At 42.3% G+C, this 11,629-nt stretch overlaps 2 protein-coding genes across 3 annotated transcripts; one reads left to right on the top strand and one right to left on the bottom strand.

Annotated features, from left to right (window-relative positions):
* Positions 1-599: 599 nt before the first annotated feature.
* mgat2 (alpha-1,6-mannosyl-glycoprotein 2-beta-N-acetylglucosaminyltransferase) lies at positions 600-5,501 on the bottom strand. Of its 2 annotated transcripts, none has more exons than XM_086019591.1 (2): positions 5,390-5,501; positions 600-2,352 (listed from the first exon to the last, which is right to left on the bottom strand). In XM_086019591.1, exon 2 carries the CDS (start codon positions 2,146-2,148, stop codon positions 763-765), a length of 1,386 nt encoding a protein of 461 aa, XP_085875717.1. In that variant the 5' UTR covers positions 2,149-2,352; positions 5,390-5,501; the 3' UTR covers positions 600-762. The 2 variants fall into 2 exon arrangements, with proteins under 2 accessions (XP_085875717.1, XP_085875716.1); XM_086019590.1 differs by lacking the exon at positions 5,390-5,501 and adding an exon at positions 3,358-3,592.
* On the top strand, positions 4,457-5,561 carry rps29 (ribosomal protein S29). Its single transcript, XM_086019592.1, has 3 exons — positions 4,457-4,546; positions 5,218-5,317; positions 5,456-5,561. Exons 1-3 carry the CDS (start codon positions 4,485-4,487, stop codon positions 5,462-5,464), a joined length of 171 nt encoding a protein of 56 aa, XP_085875718.1. The 5' UTR covers positions 4,457-4,484; the 3' UTR covers positions 5,465-5,561.
* The last annotated feature ends 6,068 nt before the right edge of the window (positions 5,562-11,629 follow it).

Here is an 11,629-nt window from a genome sequence, read left to right as displayed (position 1 = left end):
TCGGAGAGCTTCACCGCTGTTCATTGTTTAAATGATACTCCATCGCGAGTTCTACCAACTAACTCATCTCATTAGTCTTGTCATATTTCACGGCGAAAACAACCACGTTGCACATTTAGAGGACGTAGAAGAGAAAGTGACGCCAGGGGAATTAAAAAGCATCGGCAGATCGTTTGTCACTGAGACCGAAGAGGCCCGTTCCGCTTTCTCACTGTTCCAATCTATTCTAAGCATCCCGGGGAGGTGGCGGCCCAATTATTGGGCATCTCGTTTGCAAATTTGGGCAACCTGGATGCCTCAACCCAAGACTTACGGTGTGTCTCGAGAGAGCTCAGACAGTAAATCACAGGAAAAAAAACCAAAACGTAGTCGTTAAGGCTTTACATTGAAAACCACATTTCCATGGGAACAAAATATTTTTGACTTTGAAGATTTGAAACTGAGACCAGACCAAATACTTTGACAATTTGAGACAGGGTTGAGAGGATTTGCAACCAATTGAAGACAATTAGTTAAAAAAAAAAAAAAAAATTGAAAAGTAAAAAATATCAAATGGGAAGCACCATAAATCCGACGTCAACATCAAGAGATACTGGACCTTTCATGAGCCAAAAATCCCAACATTCATCTTTATTAATTTGTTTGAACTGTCCAGTGAAACAGGCAATATGAGGAAAAGTCCATAAAGATTTGAGTTTGAAAAGGCTTTCTTCATTGAGGATGCAAAAGAAACAATAATATAGAATGTCGTAGCAATGGAGGTCACTGTAATCGTACGTAGCTCTTGCAGAGTTCATGATCCCTGATATCCCCCCAGCCGCCGTTCTTCACATGCGGGGCAACCCCGCCGGCTCCGTTCGCTGGCAGTCTCTTGGTGATCAAGAGATTCTTGGGGAACAGCTGCTTGCCGCCGCCCTGCAGGACGTTCTCGATCTTGCTTTTCTGGCTGGCCGGCATGCAGGTGCTCTTCTTGTGGTGCATGCCGCAGTCGCCGGCGTGGAAGACGCGAGGCGCCTCGCTCACCATCACCTTCCAGAAGGACGGCAGGCAGGACACGGTCAGGTGCTGCAGGGACCAGTCCCAGTTGTAGTCGTCGTAGGTGCAGAACGCGTCCGTGCAGCCAAGCAGTTTCTGGTAGGTGTCCCGACTCAGGGCCATGCCCATGTTGTGCTCGGTGGACTTCCAGGCCTTCACCTCCACCTTGTTGGCTTTGCTGGAGTAGCCGATGTGGCTGTAGCTCCCCAGCGACAGGATGTCGCAGTCGCTACACTGCTCCCGTTTGAGCGCCGACATCAGCTTCAGCAAGTGGATGAAGTCCGGGGACAGGAAGTGGTCCTCCTCGATCAGCAGCACCAGACCCTTGTGGTCCCGGAGGACGTGCACTCGATCCCACGTAAAATGCAACTTCCACCACCAGTGGTGCTTGGTCTGGGAGAATTTGGCCTCGCGGTAATGCCCAAAGGAGTCTGGGTACTCGGCATTGATGCAGCCCAACTTTAAGGCCTCCTTTTTGGGAATGTCCCTCGGACAGTCCCTCGGGTCGTTGCCGGGAAACTCCTGCGGGTACAGCTGGATGCTGAACGGGAAGAAAATCTGCAGGACCTGGCAAAAGTCAACTGAGTTCACCACTTTGTTAATCTCAGGGGACCAGTAGTCGTGGCTGAAAATCAGCAGTATGCTCTCCACGCCGCGGGCTTGACGCAAGCTGTCCACCAGCAGCTTCAAGTATTCCGGACGGTTGTGGACCTGGACCACTACGACCAGGTCGTCCTGCTGCCGCGCCGCCTTAAACTTCTCCTCGTTTCTTATCGCCTGGTCAAAGTTGAGCTGGAAAACGATGCCGCGGTATACCAGTGTCGTGTTATCCGCGTTGGGCTTGGCTTTGTTTTCTTTGTCTTTTATTCTTTCCGGGTGCGTCTGATTCAGAGCCGCAACGGAAGCCCGGCTCACGCCAAGCGTGGCTTGCAACTGGATATGGTTGTCGAGGCTATTTCTGCTGGTGCTAACCTCGCTGCTTCTCTTTACCACAGCTTCCTTCGGGAACGGCTCAATCTTCTTTTGCCGCGCGCTGGTCCAGAACGCCAGCCCGCAGATGACAACCACCACAGTCAGTATCACCACCTTTCTCTTGTAGATCCGGAATCTCATTGTAGGGGATCAGGCTCTTGGAGGGCGGAGGGGAAAGAAAACAAATCGTAGGCAGATGGTTGTGATGGTGAAAAAGGTGAGGAGAGGCTAATTGCTGGAAACATGGATCCTGCTCCACTGCCACTGGCTTGGGGGTGGGGGGGAATAGCCAATAAAGCGTGACAGTTACTGGGAAGCAGCGAGGTTGCAGTGAGCATGAATTGCCTGAATGAAACGAAACACAAAGAAATACATCACGTTAGGGCTGCCGCTCCCAGCGCTTATGCACTAATGCTTCCGGTCAGGTGGAGAAAAGGAGACGAGAGGCACAAAATCCACATTGTTTATTTTGACTTCAAATCAGCACGTCCGGTCGAACAGGTTATATTTGGTCATACATGAGCAGAGGTACCTCGCGTCACAGGTGCAAGGGGGGGGAAGTGTTTGCCGTCTGTTGCAATTGCTAATTAAAACATCTCCTGTAGAGTAAAGGTTTAAAGCTGGCCACAGACTGACTCGGGGGCAGAATTTTACCTCAAATTAAATTGCTCCAGACAAAATGTTGGGTGACCAGCGTTCTAGAGGAGTTCCGTCCAAGGAACTTTCAGCTAATCATTGCCCCATAACCTCATGTATTAATAATTGTCTGCTTTTTGATTTTGCCCATGATCTCAGGTGTTTGCATTTATTTAATTGTCTAAGTAGGTCATAAGATGATGTAACGCAACAACTCTGCAAACTCCATTCGCACCTTTTTTTTCACTGTTAATAGCCTGTGAGATGCATTTAATTGGATTAACTGGCAAGGCTGATTTGGCCATATAGTGAGATTTTACACTGCATTATTGTTATTTGATTCCGGAAAATGAAAATAAACAGCAAACAATTGTGAAAATAGAAACAACTCTCACTTTGCATGCATACTTGTTTTTTTTTAAAATATTATTATATATAGCCATGGTTTAATATAGAATCATGAGGCGCATTAGACATGCCACTTCCTCCTACCTTTGTGTGCATCATGTTTATTTATTTATATATTTTTTACTCGTGATTCATTTCCACTTTACGCCCACTTTTACCCTTCTAAAGTGAACAAGTAAAGCAATATATTCTTTAACGTCGTAGTGCACTAGCTAGACACTGAACCGCAGCATGCTAGCAACTCCGTCTGCAAAACAACACCGTCCGAAAAATAAATACCACACCCGAGTTCGTCGGGCCGGTTACCTGAAGTCGAAGCGGCCCAGCGTTCACTTCAGGAGAGAAATGTCAGTTCGGCCATGTCCCATTTTCGTTCCATCCCTCCCGAGGAGCTGCATGTAAAAAGCAGCTAAATGCTAATGATGGGAAAATTTCCAATACGGGGACCATCGCGTTGCACTGCACCCATTCACTCAACAGGGGGCGCTCGCGCTACCACAAGTAGCCCTATTAAAGAAACCAATTAACTACCGTCCATTATTGGTAGTATTTTTGGTCCGGGCTACTCATATAGGGTGGCAAGAAGAAGGATTTAATTTGAGTTGCAAAGGTTATAGGTCACATTAATGGTAGAAACAAGTTTTGAAGTCATCTCGGTCTTGTTTTTTTAACAACAAAAAACAAACATTTGAACCCGGGATGTACGGAAGTGGATTAGGGCCTGTGGGAGGGAAAATAGGTTGGCAAGATTCTCACTTTTGTCTCAGAATTCAGATTTTTTTTTTAAATCAGACATTAAAGTCAGAATTCTGACTTTATCCTCAGAGTCAGAATTGTTCTTTAAAGTCAAAATTCTCACTTTAAAGTGAGAATTCTGACTTTATTCTCAGAATTCTGACTTTAAAGTCAGAATTGTTCTTTAAAGTGAGAATTCTGACTCTGAAGTGAGAATCCTAACTTTAAAGTGAGAATTCTGAGAATAAAGTCCAAATTCTGAGATAAAAGTGAGAATCTTGCCAACTTTTTTTTTCCACAGGCCCTAATCCTCTTCCGTATTCATTGTAATTAATTGAAATCGATTATTATTATTATTATTCTTTTTTAATCATGTTTCAACAAATCTCAAATACAAACAAATAAAGCACCGCAGTGTTACAATCAAATGACAGGTACAAATACAAAAACAATACAAAAAACAAAACAAAAATAAAAAATATAAAATAAAAAATAAAACCACACAGAACATTGAAATCTATTATTACGTTACTTCCTCCGTTCGTTCCTTCTATTTTGATGACGTATAGACTATACGGTCCTCCGGCCACTCGATGGCAATCGACCTAACTGCTCACCAGAACCGGATCCGGAAAACTTATTTTGCACATGCGCGGACCGCGGTCTTCCTTTCCGACGTTCGAGCGAAAAGAGACAAGATGGGCCACCAACAGCTCTATTGGAGTCATCCCAGAAAGTTTGGACAGGGATCCCGATCCTGGTTCGTGTGTTCTACCGTTTCGACTTGTGTTTATTTAAGTCCCGTCTGGTGTTGGTTTGGCGCGGGTTCCACTTCCCTTGTATGTTAAAATTTGCCATCAAACTCGCACCGCATGGGAGACTCGTCGGGAACGAACATGGCGGCGGATTGATGCCGGATGCTAACCGCTACCGTTAGCATCTCGAAATCACTTTTAAAACGTTTACGCATGCTATTTTTTTTTTGAATTAGAAACACAAATACTCGTGTAAAAACTAAAAAGACTCGGGAAACGAATGCTTAAAATCCTTCAAATAAACGTAGACACAAATGTAGTTGAGTGCAAAAGTCTTAACATATTTTGTACTGGCTATGACATACACAACACCAATCTTGAAAAAACATTTTTCTCATATGTGCATTTATGATCTCAGGCATTTTTTTTTGTATTATCAAGCTTGTTTTGAAAACGCAAGGAGTAAAAAGCAGTTAAGAAATACTCAAGCTCAGATGTAAAAAACAAACAAACAAAATAATCAAAACTTTGCATCCCATTGCTGCAAAACTACATTTAAATGCATATAAACATATTTGTGGAAAAGCTCTTCCGCTGTTATGTTATTGCCTCAATTATTTGCCTCATAAAGCCTACTGTACATTATTGTCTTTTAATTTCAACTTGTTTTCAACAGCCGGGTTTGCTCGAACAGACACGGTCTGATCCGTAAATACGGACTCAACATGTGCCGCCAGTGCTTCCGGCAGTACGCCAAGGACATCGGCTTTGTCAAGGCAAGTACCAGCCTCACCTTTTTACTGCCCGTAAATGTTTGTTTTTGTTTTTGCTGAAACACCTGGACTCACCTAGTCAATATTTGAGTGCTTGTCTGTTGCCAACTTTGCTTACATCTCCATTTTCCTCCTCCGCAGCTGGATTAAATATCACGTTGTGCAGAGATGTCCGCCAATTGTTACCTGGAATCCTGGATCAATGGATTATTTGAGACACGCTGCAAATAAATGTTTTTTTCCCCTGTTGGAATGTTTTGTTGTATTTAATGATGAGAATGAAATGTTTGTAAACTACACTGGTCACAACAATGGGTACAGGTGTGGGAAATTCCGCCTCTATGAAGATGCACATTTTTGTAATGAATTATCAGGCTTTTTCCTGGCTCAAATGGAGGCAGGGGTGCTATCGTATTCCAATTTCACCCATCTGTGCTGAGTCAACCTCCCTACTCACCTGTCATGGCTTAGTAATTACCCATTTTGCGGTTTGATAAACCATGTACACTTTTGCAAGACACCTGAAAGGTCAAACGCTCCAGTCTGTTAAATGCTTAATTGATTTTTTTTTTGTACGTCAAGAGTAGGGTGCTTGGTTACGGAAAGCATTAACTGGTTTGAAATCCACAAAATTGACCCATTGGTAGGTAGGAAAGATAATCTGAGGTACGATGTTAAAGTAGACATTTTGTCCCTATTACAATTTAGGTCATCCACCAATCACGCAGCTGAATTTAGTCTTCCGTTCTTTATTTTTGTACATGATGCAAAAGGATACGAAACTGCATATTGGCATTGAAACTCTGCAAAGAAAGATTAACTACAATAAAATGGTCGTCATAGCTACAAAACCCAAACCATAAGGGCACGTAAACACTAGTCTAAATGGAGCTTGCATGCTCAGTTAAGGCCCTGATAAACCAAACCTGTATTTCATGTACGGTATTTTAAATTCTCAAAAAGAGAGGGACATGGTTTGAGTCCCGACTAGAGATGAGAGAACACCACCGTCATCTGTTGGCCAAAATAAAAACTGCAAAACACTTACGACACCTGGTAATCCCAGGTGGTCTTTCATGCACGTATTAACCAAGCGCGACGCTGCTTAACTTCCGACATAAGGCGTTCTCAGGGTAGTATGCTGAAATCGGAGGTGATACGTACACGTAAAGTCTATGTACAGTTAATAACAGACTAGCGCCTGTGCTTTTAGCTCCCCGCCCCCTCCCGTGACTCCATGATGACCAAATAACATCAAGTTAAAGTACCCTGACCTACGGTAAAGTCACTCTATATGTTTAAATGAAGGTTTATATAACATGCTTTTCAAAGAAATATGAAGTCATTTCCAAATACGTGTGTGTCTAAATGTGTCCTCCAATTCTGAAATGACCCGTATGTATTTTTGTTACATTTTTGTTTGGTGGTATGGCTTGTCTCAATAAAGGTTTAGAGAAATGATTAAAAGCACCATTTTAGGCTATAATGTTTAGTTACATTTAAACCGCTAGGTGGCAGCAACACCACGTTGTTATCATTCCAGGCGAATACTATGAATATTATTTCAGCGGATCTATTTTTTTAACATCTATTTCTGCCCATGAGGTCAAAGCAACGTTTTAAATACTGTCACTGAATAGGAACGTCAACTTTCAGCATGACAATGAGCCCCAATCAACAGTCTGCTCACTTTTTGGCAATAAGTACCTTGAATCTATAGTCACGAATGAACTGAATAGAATACTATTATTTGGCAAGGATTTGTTCAAGTCTCACTGCATACACTTATCACTGTGAAGTATTTATAAAGTTTAATAGCCAATTTATAAACCCTTGATAAAGGTACCAAACTCATACAGCGAGTTGTCATGGCAACCAGGGGATTTCTTTATTATATCTTCATTAAGACTGTCAATGTGCTGCTTATTCCATGCTGCTGGTTTTCGTAGTAACAGGCAAGTGTCAAACGTCTAATAAGCTCAGGGGGACTTTTCGGCCATCTTTGGCAAATTGGCATGCAGTAAACTGGCGTGAAAATCATATTAAATACTCCATTTCGGTCAAGTTTTATTGGAAAATTATCATGAAAGACTTTAGACTGGGTCACGCCAAGGCCGAACGCTGTGAATTTAAAGGTTAATGTGCAAAAGCGGCTTATTTCCATACGCCACTTACAGGAAAATTAATACACCTGCATTCAACACACACTCACGCACACACACACACTACAAAGCGTATGAATATACATGAGAGTGACCGCCGAGGCCGAGGTGTGGCGTCGCAGTGGTGCCGCGACCCGGCATTAGAATTCCGAGAGAACATGGCATCCTTTTCTTTTCAGCCCGAAGAGTGCAAGGACCATCTTATTATTAAACGTCGGCGTGATCTTTTGAGCCACTCGTTGAACCTGACATCCGGTCACCGGCTGTGACGTTTTGTGTGACGCTGACGCCTGTTTCCTCTAGGGGGCGGTAATGCCGTTGTTTCCCTTCGAGTGGAGCGATGACAACAACTTGAAAAATAATCGGTTCCAGCTAGGGCTAACAACTTGGCTCCGAACAGAATTACGCTAGTTAAAAAAAAAAAAAGAATGTTGCTACATTAGCTGTACTTTGCAACTGCTCTTAAATCATGCTAGTGACTTTAATTTCCACTAAGGAACAGACAACATAGCCTAAGTAGAACCATTTTCATGTTTAATTTATGTATGGAAGGAGCCTGTTGCTTCTTTTGGAATAAGTGTCACCCCCCTAAAAAGCAAAGTAACCCTGATGCTCAATGAACCGAGCTCATGGTAAAAAAAAAAACCAACCTCTGAGTTTTGTTGTAGCTTTAGAGGCTTATTTTGCCCAAAATATTTCAGGATGGATTGCTCGAGCTCGAGCCTTTTTTGTGTCTCAGCACTCAGCGCGAAATGCACACTGCTATATATATTGACAATAGTATCACTACGAAAGATGACACATCTGGCTGCCTCCGTATTCTTTTTACGCTTTGTACCATCCCCGCCATTAGTGATCATCAGAGGTGGTGTGCGTACAGGCTGACCGACATGTCACGAAATGTCCGCCATTAAATATGACATACTGGGCCCTTCTGAGGACAATTTTCCTCTCGTGGGATATTGAAGAGGGAAAAACTGCTGCATATTGAGGTGCTTTCTCTCGCTATTGTCACTCTCTGAAAAGAGAAACCAACCATATTCTCATTGTTATACAGAAAATCCATGTTTTTTCCTTACCTAACCGCTGTAGCGAAAAATTCATAATACACAGTACATTTCGTAGCGTACATTATACTCTAAAAAGACTATATTTGGTCCCGGTAAACATGGAGTAGAATTCTCAGTAAATTTTACACTGAATTTTTCGCAGAATAAATTGCTCAAATTTGACTCTGTTTACAGGGACCAAATATAGTCTTTTTAGAGTTACAAAATTTACTGTGTATAGGGAGGACATATACATTTTTTGGGGGGGAGGGCTGATTTAATTTCTGTCTTCAGGGAAAGTAATGTGGTGCCAGCCACCACTGAAAGATAGATCAATCAAAATTTTTGAGTGCGATTCACTCACAATTAGAGATGGTCGATACCACTTTTTTTTTTTTTTTTTTCTTCCAGACCTATACCAGTATGAGTATTCACTCTGACTGCTCACCGATATGTATCGAGTACCGATACCTCCAGTTCTTTGATAGATACAATTTAATTGAACACAATTACCAAAATATTGGACCTTTCTTTCTGCCGTAGATAATGATTCGCTGCCGTAGTCTATTGCTACTATACTACTGCCGACGGGGACCTATTCAATGTCAAATATATATTTTTTTGTCTTAAGTATCGGTGGCTGGCATCAGCGGCCTGCATGAGTATCTCATACCTTACAATAAGTTTGGTATCGGCCCGATACCTGGTATCGGTATACGCCCGTCCTTACCGAAAATCATCATCAGGTTCTTGCCGGCCTAAATAGATGTCAACCAGGTGGGCCCAAGTAGGACAGGCGGATGCGGACGCCGGCCTGCAAACGTCCCTTGTAAATAAGCCTGGAATTCCCTGAGCCTTCTGCAGTGATCCCGGCTGACATTTATGAATTAATAAAACGACAACAGAATGTCAGCGCGTCTATTTGTAGCTCTGCCCAGGGAGCGTTTCTGTGTGTCGCCGTACATCGCAACTCAAACACGCCGGAGAACACCAATTCCGCCCTCGTTTTATTGACATTTTCTGCCCAATGACGACGCCTCCTCCAGACCAGGCCTCGCTAACTAAATGGCCTGATATGTTAGGGACTGTGTATTTCCTTCCGAAACACAAAAAAAGGCCACATTCTTCCCCCTCCGCTGTCAGTGGGCTCGCCATCCTCCTCTCCTTCCTCCTCTTCGTTTTTCTTCCAGCAGGGTCAGGCAGAAGCTTCCGGAGAGTTTTACCGTGATTTGTCCTGACAGCCAGAGCCCCCCGCTACGTTCATTTAAAGCGACGCGCACACACACGCGGTGCTCGTGTGTGTGCGCGCCTGTGGCGATGTGTGTGCATGGGGCCAAAGAACATAGACTTGATTAACCTTCCCAACACACACACACACGCATGCACACGCACACTAGGAAGTGCACTTACATAAAAAAAAACACTTAGTTCATTTAATTAAGTAGACGTTCTGCAGGTTATTAAAAAAAGATTTATGAACATCATAGCTTTTAGTTCAGAATTCCTCGTGGTGTTTTATTACTTAATGGAAAAATCTGGAAAAAAATGTTTTTCTTTTTAATTTTCGATCAGCATTGCAATTACATATTATTTTTTCCTTTTTTTGACGTGCACACGTACATTTGAGGTCACAATTGTCCGTTTTTGGGCTTTTAGGCAATTTAAGGTTTTATTCATTTTCTAACTTTTAGGTCAAGGTGTCGTAGTTTTTTCCAGATTTTTTTTTTTTACTATGGGAACAATTTTTATTTTATTTTTTTAATTTGGAAACCACGTTTTTGATCAGAGTTTCGATTTGTTCAACTTTTGAAACAAATTTGTGTTGAAATTTTCACAATGCCTGTTTAAAAAAACAACAACAACTTTTGGACCAGATTTTTGTTCACGTTTTAATGTAATATTGCATTTTTTTAATTGGAGTTTTTGGGGTTGACATGGTGGAACTTGTCCCTTCAACCTCAGCTACCTTGACATGTAACCAGTTTTCAAAACCAGCAAGATTCCGTCACTGAACCAGATGATTGATTTCTAACCATTTGATTGATAGGTCAACAGGAAGTCATCAGTGATTTCCCCAAGGGCCTTGGGTCAGACTCTCTTACAATCGATAGGACTCTGCGACAACAATGAGGTAGAAGAACACATTGATTCCGGGGAATTGTTCAAAATCAATCGGGTACTTGAGAGAAATAAATGTTTGCATGTTTAGCAATGTTTACATTCCGCTCCCAGTAGTTTCTATTGTTCACAAGCACTGAGGCTGATGTGATGACATCACACATCTTCATTTGGTTTATCAAGTCTCTTCCTGTTTTGTAATGACCTCTATTGATTTATTTTTTGCGTGCGCGCAGTCCGCGCACACACACAGACACACGCTGACACACACACACACACACACAAACACAGACACACACCCACACACAATCAATCCTTACCTGATTCCTTTCACTCTCAATTACGTCAGTCTCCATTGGACAGGCTACAACAAAGAATTGTCCCATCATTTTCGGGGGGGGGCTGGGGGTTGTATCATGTCTGAAATTATGAATGAAAAATCAGTTGACATCTGTATGACGTGACTTGAGCTAAATTGGAGTAGTGATGGTTAGCATGTATGCCTCACTGTCAATGTTTTCTGAATGCAAACCTTCCTTTGAGTTTCTTTACTCTTGCCAAGCTTGGGTTGCATTTCTCCCTCTAAATACATGTCGTCCAAAAGTTAAACACCTTGGAGTTACAACCTACTCTAACAATAATTTGATCCAAAAAAATAACAAAAACCTTGGAATAATGTTACCTAAAATTTCCCGGCAAGCTCGTTTTTCCAGTAGAAGCTCTTGTGGCTAAAGCCAAACTGTGGTCGGGTTTTTACTTTCTGGACCTGGATTTGACACCTCTGACAACAACAACAACAAAAAAAAAAGAAGAAATTCTCACCTAAAATTTGGTCCAAACGTCAAACAAATGAGAATTCTGACTTAGTCATAGAAAACCTTGGAATTCTGACCTAAAATGTAATGTTACTTAAAAGCTTTTTTGATCAACACAGTTTGACCACAGATACGATTATTTTTGTTCCGTCTTTTTTGTCAGTGTGGAGA

Source organism: Filicampus tigris, chromosome 20 (assembly GCF_054856515.1).
Source record: "Filicampus tigris isolate MCC_2025a chromosome 20, RoL_Ftig_1.0, whole genome shotgun sequence".
Classification (NCBI taxonomy): domain Eukaryota; kingdom Metazoa; phylum Chordata; class Actinopteri; order Syngnathiformes; family Syngnathidae; genus Filicampus; species Filicampus tigris.
This window is presented reverse-complemented; position numbering and strand designations above follow the sequence as displayed.